This window comes from Coturnix japonica, chromosome 14, assembly GCF_001577835.2.
Source record: "Coturnix japonica isolate 7356 chromosome 14, Coturnix japonica 2.1, whole genome shotgun sequence".
In the NCBI taxonomy this organism is placed as follows: Eukaryota; Metazoa; Chordata; class Aves; order Galliformes; family Phasianidae; genus Coturnix; species Coturnix japonica.
In genome coordinates, this window is record NC_029529.1 from 736,219 (window position 1) to 752,660 (window position 16,442).

A 16,442-nucleotide genomic window follows, 5' to 3' on the forward strand; every position below is an offset into this window, starting at 1 on the left:
GAGATTGTCTTTCTGAAGCCATGAACCTAGATGTGACAGCTGGTGTATAAATAATGAAACCTGGGTGCTCTTTTCCTTTTAACAGCTTTTTAAAGTTTGCAGTGGACTTGGTAAAGCCCTTGTTAATACTTTTAAGCCAGTCAAAGTTAAATTTGTTCAGTTTCAATAGCAGCTTTGGCAAACTGGAGAAGTATATTGACTGCAGAACTCATTCTGACTCTAGGATGACTAACACAGCAGAGAATAGTTTAGTGAAAAATTACAAGAGTGCAAAAACTTTGTGCCACTGCCTCTTTCAGTTGAGAGAGATGGGCATTTGTATCCACATAGCATGAATGTGATAACTATGTGTATACAGCGTGCATAGCTGTGGGTAACCCACCCTTTGGGAGCCATAGGGAAGTCTTCAAAATCTTCCACTTGTAGATTGTCAAAGGGCTTGGTCTAATTAAGACAGTGGCACAATAACCATTATCTTACAGCTTCCACCACCTGCTTTAGTGATCTTTGATGGTTCTTTTGTTGTTACATCACACAGTGTAAACAAAATCATTATAAAATAGGTCATACATTGAACTTCTAAGTCAGAAATGTTAAATCTAAAGCTCTATTTTATTTCTAGTTACAAGAAACAACATAGAGGACATTATACCCTTCTAACAACTTTGCAAGGTAAAACCAGTCATTTGGGACAGTTACGTATATATGATCTTCTGCCATGCTTTTTGCAGGGATTATAGAGTGCTAAATGAGAAAACTGAGAAGAAAATTTTAGACTTTAGCATAAATCATATGAAGAAAGTCTGATTAATTGCTGCTGCTTGGAATTTTTGGAACAGTGAGTTTTTAATTTACGTATTCATCTACCACTTTCTACATTTTCTTTTGTTCCAGTAATGAGTTAAATTGTATAAGTTTTGGTTTCAGAAATTAAGAACAACAAGTTGGCTGGCTTCAGTGGAAGCTAATTGAGAGTACTGTTTGCGCTGTTAATATCTGAAAGTAGCTGTGTTGGCACAGGTTAACAGGCAACAAAAGCTTTGTGAAATTTCTAAGCTGTCTTGAGGTTATGAATAGGGACCATCTGCCTGTGTGTGCTGGGCGGCAGTTCGGATATACTCATCCTGATATTTGTAAGATGTCTTAAATTGAAGTTGCTGGTCAGCCTTAACGGGGCTACATTATTTTGAATTCATACCTCATTAGTTTTTAATTTATTACTGAGCATTCATAATAATTGAATTTTGTTCTGTAATAGTTGACTGTATTTTTTAAAATGTTACACATTCAGCATTCCACATACAATGTTTTGTTAACCTTTTTAGCAGTGTCTGGAAATAAAGGGAAGCAAAGTGTTTCTTTGTCAAGACATTTCATTTTACAGAAATAATTCTGTAACATTCAGTTGCACTCATGAAGGAAGGTAGAAAGTAGCGTGTTTCACAGGAAACAGTCCTGCAGTTCCTTCCTCTTTGACCTGAATCGTAATGCTTTCCTTGCTTTGTTCTGTTCAAGGGCTTGGTTTACAGGCACTAAAATAAACAGAATAGCACCTGCTGCTTAGTCATAACTGGGAACATCTTGAAGTAGCAAAGCAAACAAATGAAATCATGGAGAAGTTAAGCCTTTTCTGAAATGCCTTCGGTGTTCAACCAACACTCATTTTTAAAACTGAGTTATATTTCGGCTGTTGAAGAAGCCTGAACATTTTAAAGATTATGGACAAAGTTACTGATAAAAGTTACTTTCTGAACTGTCAGAGCTCCTATTAAAAAGCTTCTAAGATACAACAACACTAAAATATCTAGCAGTTCTGTGATGTGTTCATATTATTAATCTTTGGCCTTGACTCTGGACTTGAGCTATTGAGTGCCTTAATAACACCAAAATGAACATTTATGCTTTGATTTGTTTAGGTTGTCAACTTCAATTATATAAATATGCTCTACTAACAACACAAATTCTGTTTGCCTGCCATAGGAAATCATGGGCATGAGTCGCTCTAAAAGCACTGCGTCTTTTCGACTCCTTGAAGCAGGCTGACAATCCCTAGCTCTCGTCTCTGGGAAATCACTTTTGTTGCTGACATTTGCTGCAGGGTTCAATAAGTTAAATTCTCCTGTGTATTTTGCATATGTATGTCCAAGCCCTACTTGTACAGATTGGTGGGGAAGAAGGAGGTACAGAGCCTTCCAAGATTGTGGCTGCTGGGACTCGCCTGATTTGAAGATTAGAAGGGAAGTTTGTTGTGGACCTGTCTGTGCTTATGATAGGGCCAGCTGCGAAAGCTTGCCCTTATGAGAACACAAGGAACTGCTGAGTTTTTCTCATGCTGCTACTTCAACACACTATCCCAGATAAAAATCATTAATGCTCCGTCACTGTTGAAATTGAAGGGATTGAAAGTGTACCTGTCCTCTGAAAGCTTACTACTGTTCCAGAGACCACTGTCCACACTGCAGATTTTTGAGGCATTGACAAGGAGGTCCAAGAGCTTTGTGCAAAAGACTTGCATGGGCTGTTCTGCTCACCTGCTGGAGGTGGTGCTTGAGCTATTTTAAGAGCATCTTTGTAGTGTTTCATGACATGTTACAAAATAGATAAATAAATAAAATTTGCAATTCCTGTATTCTTTCCATTGATTATCCTGGTGTTTTACGAACTGGTGGCTATATCATTCAAATTTTCTGAGTTTTACAAGTGGAGAAACTGAAACCTATGTGATCTGCCAGCATGATACTGTAATAAATTAAGTACTGTAGCCTGGCATCCCTGATGTCTAATCTAGTGTGACAAGAATTTTATACTGCAGTATAGTGAAGCTATGGCAAGATCAGCCATTTGACTTGGCCTGTGTGTGTGCAGTGTGATTCTAGAGTTTTTTTCCAGCAGATTTTGTACAAATCAAACCTGCTTAACTGCTAAGTATGCTGTCAATCTCACCGGTTACACTGAATAGAACACCAGCTCTGTTGTTTCCAAGTGGCAGAGAGGTACGCATTTTCCCCCTCCTGCGGTTTTTCTAAGGAAATATCTTTAGGAGATAAAATGATTTAAACAAAAAAAAAGAATCATTTGTCTTCAGCAGTTAAGAAAGATAGCAACCACCTACGATCTGTGAGGACACTTACATAAGAGTCGTTTACAGTAGTTCTTTCCCAGTACTGGCATACTACTTCTGCGTAGTTGTCAGATAAATGGGAACTGATGCTTTGCTTGCAGGGTTGGCGCATGTTTTGATAATCTACTCTGAAGGTTAAGTAGGAGAATGATTTTGTTCTGTGATTCATTTTATTACTCGTACCTTTTTGCCTGATTGTGTGTAAAAAAAACCTCCAAACTTGAAATCCTTTTCTGCAGTTGCAAAGGAGTGGTTTTATTTTAATTACTAGAAATAAAATGGTATTATGCTTTAAATAAACTTAGTAAGGAGAAAGGTTTTTCATACCTAAGGGAGTGGCAGTTGATACACCTTACTAACCTTCAGGTGTGTTAGTTTGAAGGAGTGGCAGCCTCTGAAGAAATAACCATTGACTTCTGTTTGTCAGATTAGCTCTGAATAAAATGATGCTTTCTCAGATGACACAGAATTCTCTAGTACATTATGATGTAGAATATCAAGATTTCCATTTAACAATATGGATATTTTAGAGGAGTATTTCAACTCTTGTGTTTGAGTTACATGTTATTGATACGCTTCCGTATCTTGGCCTGCTTAAAATCAAGGGCCACATTGGTAACAGTTGCCAGCAGCAAATGCAGATGGCAAATCTGAAGTAATTCTTTAAGACTGAGTAGGTTTTGAAGGGATGAGAAAGGGGAAGCAAATGCATTTTCTTTGGCTGTAATTAAATAGTACTACAATTGTACTATGGCACACAGAATTCTAAATCAGATCACAGTTTCTCACATTTACACATGATGACTGGATAAAGTATTCAGTGTATAGTGTTTGATTTCAAAGTAAGCAGATGTTTTCTCCTACTTTTTGTGTTTCAACTGCTGCTCACCAGTCAATTGTGTTACAAGTGCTGGAAAGTTTTTTGGCTTTCAAAAACTGAAGGTAGATGGAATATGTCCTGCATAACTGTTTGCACGGTAAAGTAAATGCTGCTGGTCATAACTTCCAGCAGATGCCAAACAAGTTGTGTGCATCTCTTCTAGCAGTTAAAATGAGTGTGCTGGAAACCAGCTGTGATTTATCACATCATAGATACAACAGTGTACAAAAGACATTGGTTACACAGTTATCTCTTCCTAGTTCTTTTTCTTGTTGTTTTTGATAACTGTTTGTCAAAATAACTCTCTTTTAAGTTTCATTAATTACTTTGTCAGTCAATAGAGAAAGCCCTATTACCTAAGACGAACTGTTAATTTCACAAAGGTTGTTTTTAGATGCTTTTCTTTTTAGGAAGTTTAACAGCTGATTTTGCCTTAGGTTTTAGTGGAACAAAAATGAAGTGTTAGATGCATTGCTTGTATTTTATTGCTTGTCTGCAATTTGTCATCTTTTTGCTATACTTTCAGTGTTCTGTTCATTGATTCGGACAGGAGCAGGCACTGATCTGAGCCAAGTTTTGATGGTGTAGGTCATGGACTTTATTATATTGATACATTATTTACATTTTTTATATTGATACATTAGATATTAGATGATCCTTTGAGAAAATAGCTGGATGCCTTGAAGCCAATAGGTAAAAAGACTTCCATCATCCTTACAGCAGATGATTGAAGGAGGACCTTCTGTATGTAACAGCTGTGTGTAACAACCTTACCCAACTCTGTCAGCCTTCACAGACAGCTTCTTGAGGAAACAGCAGGAATAGCTTTCTGGCATCTACTGTGGTGCTTCAGTGTGCACTTTCGTGCCACAGCCTCTTCCTGTTTTTCTTTGTAGAGTCCTATTGCTGTGAAGTCCTATAGTGAATGTCACTGCAAATTAATTTATTTATGAACATAATTATTTTTAGTGGTTAAAATGGCATACAATTCTTGCAAAGGTTTCTCAAGCAGTTTTAACACTATTTGTTTTGCTGGGAATTGGAAACTTTCAGATTAGGGTTAGAGCTCTGAGCTCTGTTTTAGAGGCTTCCCAGTAACCTGACTAATTTGGATACTGTGTGAAAGCATCGTTACCAACTCCATTTCAGATCTGTGGAGAGCAGTTATCATCCTGTGTTACAGCAAAGCAGCAGGACAGAACAGTGTCAGGTGGTACAGCGTGGGATGTTGTTTTTGAAGAGAGGGGATGCAGGGGGAGAATTCTGAGTGAAGTTCCCCAGAGGTGGTGGAAATTGCCAGCTCTGTTGACTTTCAGAACTTAGCAAGACAAGTTACTAAGCAGCAGGTAGCTGCTCTGAGATGGGAGCTACGCTGGATGACCTCCAGAAGGTCCCTCTGAGCTCAATTTGGACTGATTCAAGCTGGTTTTTGTGTGAGAAGTCAGTCTGGTTTGAGTTGCTATGCAGTGATGTGAGTAATGTCATTTAATGTGATTTGTAATTGCTACTTGCCTTTCTCTTGGTTGAAGGTGGACAGCTGAGCCACATTTACGCAGTAATGAAGCCAAGATGCACAAATAGACAAGGAACTAATTTGCCTCAGTCTTGTAGGACTGGTAGAATTTAAATTGACTTAATTTAAAATAAGGTATTTTGTTACCTCTCGTGGAAAACGGTTTTGTCAAAAGCTGACACGAAGCTTAATAAATGTGAAACTTTTCATACATTAGACTGTTTCTGTTAATTTTTGTATGGAGTGAAATTCGTGAGCACAGATAATGTGGTTGGATCTCTTTGAAAAGTGATTCCAAGCTGTAACTTGCAGCCAGTAAATTGGGGATAAAATGCTGTGATTATGAGCAGATAAGCAACTAAATTTTCAGTTAAATTCTGCTTTGAAAAGAATTGCATGGTTAGTAATGAACTTAATTTGTGTGGGTGAGTGGGAGTTTGAGCAGAGTGTAATGTCAGTAAAACAAACGAGAGCTAGGTAAATTGTGCTTCTAAAAGCTAAGAACAAAGAAAAAGATTGCGTAACAGAGTTAATGTGTCTTAATTTAACGTGAAAGCATCAGTTGGTAACTATGGAAAATAATAAAAAATATGCACTTAACCATCATAATTGTTCTACTGAAGTATCTGTCGAGCAGCACTGGCTTATGTTTCTTATGTTTCTTACTTTTAAATTGATGCTTTCAGCAACATGATTCTTTAATCCCTTTCCATAGTGTAGGCCATTCTTCAATGGTCACTGAACATTTTTGTCATCTTTAATTTTTTTTACATGTCAGGTGACACATGAGATGTTCTGGCTGTGGTCACTGAACCACATGTTGTGTGCAGATGGCAGCTAAATACACACTCCAGCATGGAAGCACTTATATTCAGCATACCAAAAGTCTAAATTTTAAATATGGGCAGCAGCAGTGTTTCCTAAGAAAAAATGATTAAAAATAATGAAACAGTTTAACATTAGGACAGTGGTTTTGTTTTATGGTTCTCAATGACTTGTTATTTCATATTGACCATGTTTCACAGTGATTTTATTGAAGTTTCAGTCATAGAAGCTCTGTGAGCTTTGGAGAGCTTGTACCATGCTTCTGTATTCCTCGCTGCGAACTGAGTACCACATGAATGGTAGAAAGTAAAGAAATAATGAATGGGGATGTTTACTCCATTCTAGAGAGGACTTTACAATGCGCAGCTAGTGTGAAATAGAATTAATTTGAAAAATTTCATGGCAGCAAGCTTTCCTTGTTAGAGGTTAACTAATCCTTGTGTGGTTCTGTGGCCATATCAAGGCCTGAATACCAAAGTTAATTATTAATCCTGAGAAAAGTTTTGCAGTGCTTCAAAAAAATTAAAAGCTATTTGTATGTTGCCATCCATTCATTCAGTATTTGCTAATAGAAGCTTCTGGGAAAAAAATGAACATTTCACTGATGACCCTGTGTCACTTGCTAGAACAGGAGCTTGGGGACATCATTGTTAAGAGCTAACAATGTAATTTTTCTGTAAAAGCCAGTAGATACATCTCTGAACTGTTAAATTGCTTGTAAATCGAGTCCTTTAGTGTATTTTTCTTAAATCTGTGCTTGTTGTGGAAAAGTATTAGATGCTGTAAATACAATTTTAAAGCTGAATTTTCTGTATAGAGAAACTGACCAAAGCCAGCAGTAACATATCTACATAGATTTCTTTTTCTTCTTTATTAGTTTTGTCAGCTGTTGTGTGATTAACAGATGGCTTGCTTTCCCTTTCTCCAGAGGATTTAACGCAATGGATCACGTGGGGACAACAGATGCTGAGGACGACCCTGGATCCCTGCCACGTCTTGCCCCCAGCCCTCACAGTGAAGCAGTCGCACATGAGTTTAAGGAGCTGTCCCTGCAGCCCAGTCAGTACTTACCTCCTCTCAATGAGCGCAAGAATGGTGAGTGCAAGAGGAGCTGTTATCCCTTTGCTTTGTTGTTTTCTCTGGGAATAATGAGCTTTGCTTTCCTCAAATAACATCGACTATGTTCACTTGCCTTTCCCACACCAGATCTTGTGGAGTTAAGGTGCTAGAATACTTTGCTGAGGCACATAGAATGGAGGCATTATACTTACAAATAATTTTTAAGAAACAGATAATGTACAAGTATTAATTACCTATTTTTGAAAGGAGTTTTATTATTACCAGACCAAAACAAGGAATAATTAAGAACAGATTTTTCTGCAAATATAATACTGAGTTGAAGTTTCACATCGTATCCTAGAAAGTTTAATTCACCACAGAGCTTATGGAAGAACAATGAAAGAAAATAAGATTTACATTTCAGGAGCCTATCCAGTGTCTCTCCGTTGATGTTGGCATGGCAAGTGGGAAAAAGAAGTGTTTCCACTGTTACAGTAAGCATTGGGAAGAAATCTGATTCCAAATGTAGGTTGTGAATCCAAATGCAAGACTGAATACAAATGTAGGCTCGTTTTTATTGGAAAGAAGGCAGGAACCTTTTATTTGTGGTGTTTATTTTACAGAGCTAATATCTTAGAATAATAAAGATTTGTTTTTTTAATGGTAGCTGTCAGTATTGGGAATATTGAAAGTATGTAAATGCAGTACTTGATTTTGAAGGGTTATTTTAATGTGTAGCCATAGTGAACTATTAATGAATACAGTTGCAACAGTATAAGCATTATTGCATAAGATGGCAGCTATATGAATATCTCTGCTTTAAAACAGAAAAAAAATGATGGCCTATTGCTAGACTGTGTGTATCTCACAAACGTAGGGATGTGTCCTACTGAACACAGCACTGTTTCAGAAGCACAGCACAGTGTCTGTAATTTCATGCAGTGAGACACCAAGTCCCATGGTGCTTTGCTTGCATCCCCCAGAATCATACTGAATTCCAAGAGAGAACAATGTAATGGTGGGAACACACGGCAGAGGAGAGACATAAGATTAGCTTTTTTGAATATGGAATGAATAACACTTTGAATACTTGTGCTTATATTTTACAATTGCTTCCTTATTTTTGCCCATATGTGTAGATCCTGATATAGAGAATACTGTGTTTACTGGTTTATTAATAAAGTATTTTAAACTGAGGGATCTGCAACTAATTTATTAGTACTTTGTATCCTTAAGAATGTAATGTAGAAAAAAACCTGTACTTTTGGTGTCTAATGTTTGATACTAAATGGATAGTCTATATGACTCAGGGACGTACTTTGAATCTGAAGTCAGACTTTATGTATCTGAAGGCCGTTACCAATTTCATATTCATGAAATTAAACATCAAAAATCTCTTTCATGATGGCCAGCTTCTGAAGTTCTTTTTATGAGCAATCATGCTGAGTATGTCAAGTACATATTTATCCTGTTCATGTGATGTCATTGTTCCATTATTGTTCTGCTTCTGTGAACGCAGATAAATTGTCATAGAAGCAATGAAACAAGCTGTGATCCTAAGCTTATCCACGTTTGCTGTTTAGTATTTCATCTGTAGTTCTTCTGTGTCAGATGATTGTTTCTTTTCTTAGAAGTTCCTCCTGTAACTTGAAAATACTCTTGTACTTTAATAAATTAGTAAAATAATTTGTAAGTAAGTTTTGTATTAACTTCAGATACAAGCTGTTAATTATTTATTTTCCAAGGAAATGGCAGCAGCAAGAGACCCTGATGCTTAAGGGCTCTGGCTTGTTGAAATAACAGATAAATAAGGGGAGGGAGGGCATTACTAATTTGAGAAGTTGTCTTTCATTCCTGTGTGCCAGTTCCCTATGCCAGTTGGTTTAAGAAGAGTTACCTTTCATTATTTATCACAATTCCTCTTATTTAGTAGATCAGCTTTGTCTGAAAGTATCAGGCCTCCCACAAAGATTTTTATGTCCTCTATGAGGAAATTCAATGGTAGGAAGCTCACATAATGGGCCTTGGTCTCACATCATTTAGGTCCTTTTATAAGAGTAAGTCATTTGTTGTTTTCAAGGCAGTTATTAGCACAACCCTATCAATTTTAAAAGCAGAAATGAACTACAAATTGAACTGCAGAAGAGATTAAGAGTTCATATAATTGGAGGATGTTTTTGAGGAATAAAGTCTGGTAGACACAGTAAAGAAGCATTTGATGGACACCAATACCATTTTCTTTTTTTCTTTTTCTTCTATTTCTAATATTAATTACACATCCTGCCACAGAGAATACTCTTCCAGTAGTATTTAAATAACTCCTGAGTGTCCTAAAGAGGAGGAGAATCCTGTTTCGTTTCCTGTTGTTATGGGCAAGAAAGAGCTGACTGTGTCTGACTTTGTACAGGCCTGGAAGCAGTGGCCATTTTGCGTTCCTGTTATTTTCCTGAAGTGGCAGGAAGAGCTGTGGGCACTATGATCTGATCTCCCAGAGCACCAAAACTATTTCTTGCCCATAATTTCAGGTTTTTGTCATCTTGGTTAACAGGAAAATTTGAGCTACATTTTTCAAGAAATTGTGAAAGTCTGAGTTAAAAAGAGTACGAGTAAAATTTGTATTTGATTTATTGATATTTAAGAAGCTGTTCTGACTTTTTACCAGACCTGGATTGCTTCTGGGGTATTTCAACAAGTCAATGTTTTATGAGGTCTAACTGTGAAAGACTACCATATACAAAAGTATCATGGCATTTCATTGAAAAAAAACATGGAATATTTAAGGTTTTCTGTTGAATATTTTCATGCAGGAGGCATTATACTTCCTGTGGGCTTCAGTAGTGATTCTTTAAAATTTCTGCTTACTTCTACGGGACTCTCTGATGCAGTCCAGTAGAAAGCTGAATTAGTATTGTCTGCATAGTGTTCAGCTGACTTGTACAAGTCACTAGAGAAAGTGCGTTTCAGTCTTTAATGTTGACAGGACAATTGTGGAAGACTTGTGTTTTGGTTTTACATGGAGTTAATTCACAGAAGGGTAAGAGAAACATGCAACAAATTTGCAAGCATGCGCCAATAGTTGTAGATGTTACTACTTTATGCTTTCCTTCCTTTGCCCCCAGAGATCTCATTCATGCAGCAAAGCTGGTGTAACAGATCAGGTGAGCATAGCTCAGTGTTCTTTGGTGCAGAGTACCATGGTATAGATTAACCTACAGTGAAACTGGTGTTCTTTGACTTGACAAAGGAGCACTTAGTTGTGCTGGCATCTGTGTTGAAGAGATTGTAACTTCCAGTTGAGTATCAATGACAAGTAGCTTGAGGGAAACAGCATCTTAAGCTTCCCCACCTAATTACTAGGTGCAGGTGTTTACTCTGCGAATAAAGACTGAAAGGCAGTTTTATTTGAGGAGTGAGAGAATGAGAAGAGCAGCAAAATATTCTACTCTCCAATCTTATCCTGTCATGAAAGTATGAAACAGAAATACTAACCCATTAACATTTCATAGTTTAATTGGGGGAAGTAATGGGAATTTTCAAGTTTATTTGCCAGATAAAGTTTAATTGTAGGGCTGAAAAATACTTCAGCTGAGTCATCTATAAAACAAACACTTGAGTTACTCAGGGTTAGAAAAACAAACTGTATTGAACATTATATGAACTTGTGTGTAATGACTTCTCAGTGCATCTATTTGTGTGTTGTAACAAAGAATCATCTTTCTGGGATATTACATGGTAGTCTTCTGGGCTCTCACCATTTTATGGTTTCCCTTTTTCTTTTGACCAGCTGTTTTCAGGCTGACAGCCATACACAATACTGAATTACTAACAAAATTCCTTTGAGTTTCTCATTAGTCTGCATCTGCTTCTGGATAATTAGCAAATACATGCTCTGCATTGATTGTGTAAACTAATTGCAATGAATTATCATGCCTTTTCTCTGGAAGCCAACTGTTGCTCATCTTTCTAAAAGCAGCAAAAGCAACCTTTTCATTGGTTCTACTCTTCAAAGACAGTTCTGGTAGTCTAATGGCAACCACTGGTGTATAGTTCAGGTCTGTCAGGTGAGCAGTTGGGCTGCTCTCATAAGTAAGGATTGGGAAGCAGACTGTCACAGTCTTAAAAGCTCCTGAAGAACTCTTGTTTGTGTACGCTTCACCTGTACTTAAATCTGGAAAGCCTTCTCTGTGTCAAGCTGCTGTATTCTTAGGAAGGATGGTGGCTGGGGGAGGAAAAATGTGACACAGATGAGTCTCTTATTTGGGAGTGAGGGGAAGAAAGTTGATGACTAGGTGTTGTTTAGCTGGATGGCCGTGGAGGAAGAATGACAAAAGTAGTAGGCATCATGGCACAGCTTAAGTACTTGTCAGAACAATATGCTGCTCACAGGCTGTACTGCACTTTCACAAGCCTCTGTATGAGAGCCAGGAGGTGGCAGAGAGAGGAAAGGATGGGGCTGTCTGCTGCTGACAGCAGGAGGGTGGATGGGGCTGATGTCCTGTGCTGCCTTCCAACCTGCTATTTCAGAGCCAGGGTGTGGGAAGGGGTTGCACATACAGATACCATTAAAAAAAAAACAACAAACAGTACTGCAAGAGCAAATTCTGCATGCTGAATTCCTAATTTCTCAGCACCGGTAAGCATGGTGTGGAGGGTCTCACTGTCACAAGCCATGCAGTCCTAGTTGTTTGAAGATACCTGTAGAGTGAGAAGTTCCTAGCTTCTGCATTTTACAGTGTCAGCAGTTCTAGCCCATTTCAGCCTGGTTCTGTGACTATACTGGGGTGAAGGGACCCATTGCCTAGGAAAGGGGGGTGGGGAAAAGGCAGGGAGATGGGCCTAGAAACAAAACAGCAGCAATTAGCTAAGGGATAAAATTAACTTACCACATATGATATTGGAATGTGAGATAACACAATATAATACAATATAATTGGAATTTAGGCTAATAAGTCAAGGAAACTAAGAGAGTGAGTGTCCAAAACCAAAGGCCTTTCCCTAATGCTGAAGGCAACACAGCTAGGGAGCACACACTGCAGAGCCAGGCAGAAAAAGAAGAGCAGTCCAGTGACTCCCAATAAGCTTTGTCTTTCCCTCTGAAAAGAAAATGGAAATGGAACAGGGAACTGTTCTGGGAGATGTAGTTCTCTTCCGAGATCCAGGTACCCAGAAATGTCAATGATACACAGAACTACAGCATTAACTCTTTTACTACTGGTGTACTGCATGATGTTATGATGTGGAATACCGCTAACAGATCACATAAAACCATGACATACAGCAACCCTTCCTGGCTTTCCAGTGACTTTCTTACCTATCACTGTGTGCCAGAATTGCCTTCATATGACAGTGGCTACTAGTTTTTGAAGGACAGTAAGTTACTGTTGTGCAGTCATTATCCACAGGTGAGAGCTTGGTTATACTCCTGAAATGTGTGTGTAATTGGATGGATCCCATACAGGCCATTGACTGTCCTGTACCACTTTGTAGGGCTGCTTCAGCTGTTTGTTTTGGTTGTAAATAATGCTGGAGTGTGCATGTGCACGTGCTCTATCCTCTGCATTGTGCATAGAAGGTTTTTCCCCATGTTGCTAATTGACATCTGCTTCTCAGAGCAGGTAAGACTCAGAGAGAAAAAAAGTTCTGAGACAATGAGCAAAAGACAAGAGTGGTAAAACCATATTAGAAGAAATTAGGCCCAAGAAATCAGCACTGTATAAGAACAATGACATTGACAAGCCAAAACCTTAAGGTACTGAAAGTCAGATGAGAATGACAGCTTGCTTTGAGATCACTACAGGGCTTGGGAGAACTGTAATTAATATGAAGTTCCAAAAAATAAAATAAAATCCAAATGGTGTATGTTGAATACTGCTAAAGGGGATGCAGGTGGTACTCAAAACAACTGAATCAAGTCTACATTGCACTTAACTTAATTATATGGTTTAGATAAACTGAATGCACCAGGGGATTCTTTTTGACATCTAGAAGAGTCACATGTGTACTCTTATATTACCTTATCTTCTACTTCTCACTCTTATCTTCTACTCCTTCATTATGTAGCACTGGTAACATACATTCTTGATATAGCTCAATGGCTTCTAAACAAATTCTTAATCCTCTGAGCGCTTAACAGATTTTGAGCTACAAATTTGATACTAAGGAATCAGGTGAATTATTTATTTATTTATTTATTTATTTCTCTCATAACAGTACAAAGAGCAGGTTACTGTCCATGGAAATACAGAATGTAATTTCTTGAGACAGCTTGGAGAGACAAAAGTAGAGGGAAGAGGGAAATGAGATAACTTGAGAACAGCAAATGGAAAACAGTTTGGATTAACATAATAAACTGGAACAGAAAATGAAGTGTATTCTAAAGACAGACCTAGATAGAGGAGTATACAAGTTTTATAAGTATACATTAGGAGTGCACATATTTTGTATAGTGTATAGGTGGTGTGTGTAGTGTGTACTCTGTAGAAGTACACAGAAGTATAGTTAGAAGAGAAGAATGGTTGGCTGGAGAGGTTGTGGAATCCTGCGGAAGTGCTGACAACCCAGCTGGGCAAAGTGTTGAGCAGCCTGCTCTGGCTGGCCATGTTGGAGCACAGACGTTAAACTAGAGGATCTCAGGATTTCAACTATTCTGTGACTTTGCTCTTCTTTAAGTTTTAGTAGTCCATGGAACATCCAATGTGAGTATTCTACTAAATAATCCCTCCTAAGAACACACAAAATGTTGTGATTAAAACATAGCTGTTTGTGTTTATTTTTGTGTGTTTGTTTTAAGAAATGGCATCAATAGAAAAAACAAATGTCTTTGTGACCCCAATAAAATTTGAATGTTATCTTATCTGTTTGGAGAGAGCAAAATGAGTAGGTGCTGATTTCCCAGTAAGTCTGTCTTTGTCATTGGTAGTGCCAGTTCCCACAATCCTAACATTCCCAGGGCATCAGTCAGTGTCTACAAGGAACAATTTTCAAATGTTAAAGCATGTGAAAAGACGTACAGGCCAAAACTCAGAGCTCTCTAGGGACTGTGACCTCGTAGAAGGAATATATTTTCACAGGCTACATGAAAGAATTCCAGCAGGGTCATTCCATTTGGTAAACTTCTAAACAAATGTCCTGTCATTTAAGTTTGATTTATAGATTTTCTTTTTAATTATCTGCTCATTGTGAAGAGATTAGGATGAGAGATTTGACCTTTGATGGACTCAATTCAGGACATCTGGTATATATGAAGAAATTCTGTTACAGAGATTGGCATTTGACTGATTACAGAAGATATGGGAAGTATGTTTTCTTTTAAAGAGATCTCTTGATCAAACTAGCTGATTCTGACATCTTTTTTTCCTAGGATTCTGTATGGATAGCTACATGCATAGCTAGAAATGCATGTTAATTTTAACTTCCAGTGTGTAATTATTCTGAATTGCTAGAATTAAATCCTAGCTGCCTATGTTATTAATGAAATGTTAGCTTGTGATACAGCTGCTGCAAGATTTTAATGTCATACAAAGAAAGCTGGTGATATACAGTAGTTACTATGCGAGTGTTTTGCAAATCATATGTAACATTGCCTGCTGAATGCCTGAATGCTGTCATTTTAAATTATATATATGTTTATGCAGTTGAATGCATATTTTTTGCTTATATACTCTTACACGTTTATTTCTTTAGATGTATATATGGATAGGTAGAATGGTAGAGTGTTCTCCATTGGTGCTGTGAACAGTGCCAGCATTGGTCCTCACCTGTATGGCTTTCACTGGGAGAAGATAAGTAGGATGTGCAGACTTCCTTACAATTTTGAAATGACCTTAAGAAACTTGTTATTTTTCTGGCAGGAGCAGCTGAGGGAGGTGGTGACCCTAATTTGGATTTTCGTTTTCATTACCACAGTGGGGTAGGATATTAGCAATATTCCAGAGAAATCTCAAATTTTTCACTTGAGTTTTTGGGAAAAAAAAACCCCAACATTTGGTGTTTTACTACCAGAAGAATATAAAGATAAAAAGTTGAAGTCTCTTAGAATCTTATGGCTGTATTTAAGGTGGATCCAAATTCACCTATGTTTGATGAATGATGTATGTGTTCAAAGCAAAGAACTTATGCACTGGTATAAAAAAAAGTCTTGCTTTGTTTCTACCCAACAAAGCAGGATAAAAGTCTTCTGAAACTTGGAGTTTTCTAAAAACAAACAAAAAAACCCTCAGTTACAGCTCAAGTTAACACATTTTTTTTCAGAGAAGTATAACAGGTATTGTTTACATGAGTATTTTAGTCTGTGTACTCAGAGCACTGTTTTCCTGTTTGAACAAGTTACTGTGCAGATGAAGAACTGAACTGAACTAACACAGTGTGAAGAACCCAGAAATTCATGGGAGTGTACAGATGTGTCCTCCTGCGCTCGGCGGAGATGAGGCTGAGCGCGGCTGTCAGCTGGGGTCAGGTGGGCCCTCAGCATGCTGAGCCAGCGGCCTGGGAAGGTGGGTTGAGGTGATGAGGCGTTGTGCAGAATGGAGTGATGGCAGCCTGCAGGGAGATCTAAAGAGGCAAAGCCATGTTTCCTTATTCCGTAGTTCTAAACTTCTAACTCAGACATCTGTCGTTGCATGTAGACTTGTCTGTATCTGATGCCATAAGAGCAAAACATTTTTTCTGAGGGGAGGTGTCCTTTATAATTTCAGGCTGAAGGATTTAAAATACCAGGGAGGAATGTGGAAAGTTTCTGTAACGACAGGGTTTGGGCCAAAGGGAAGGGAATGTGCACCTTTTGAAGTTATCTTCGATGTGTAATGGCTACTTAAAATTGCATGTGGCTTATTTCTTCGAAGTACAAACAATACGCGATAATATTCTGTTGCCTTACGGCATATGGCAGATCGTTTCAGGGGGATCCTCTTCCCCAAATCCTTCCTAACTAACACTGAAGCTGATGACTCACATAAGATAAATGTAAAGTGCTGGAGATCAGGAGCTGTGGGAGGAAATTCTTCTGAAACTGCTGGGAAATAACAAGAATTGTAACTAATGCAAAA

The 16,442-nt window shown here is 37.9% G+C and overlaps 1 protein-coding gene across 5 annotated transcripts in view; it reads left to right on the forward strand.

Moving 5' to 3' along the window:
* The window catches only part of MRTFB (myocardin related transcription factor B), a 69,324-nt gene that overhangs the window by 11,568 nt on the left and 41,314 nt on the right, over positions 1-16,442 (forward strand). For all 5 annotated transcript variants that reach the window (XM_015876464.1, XM_015876466.1, XM_015876469.1 and 2 more), the window contains exon 3: positions 7,268-7,434. In XM_015876464.1, coding sequence (XP_015731950.1) covers positions 7,281-7,434 — 154 coding nt within the window. In that variant the 5' untranslated portion in view covers positions 7,268-7,280. The remainder of the gene's footprint in view (positions 1-7,267; positions 7,435-16,442) is intronic.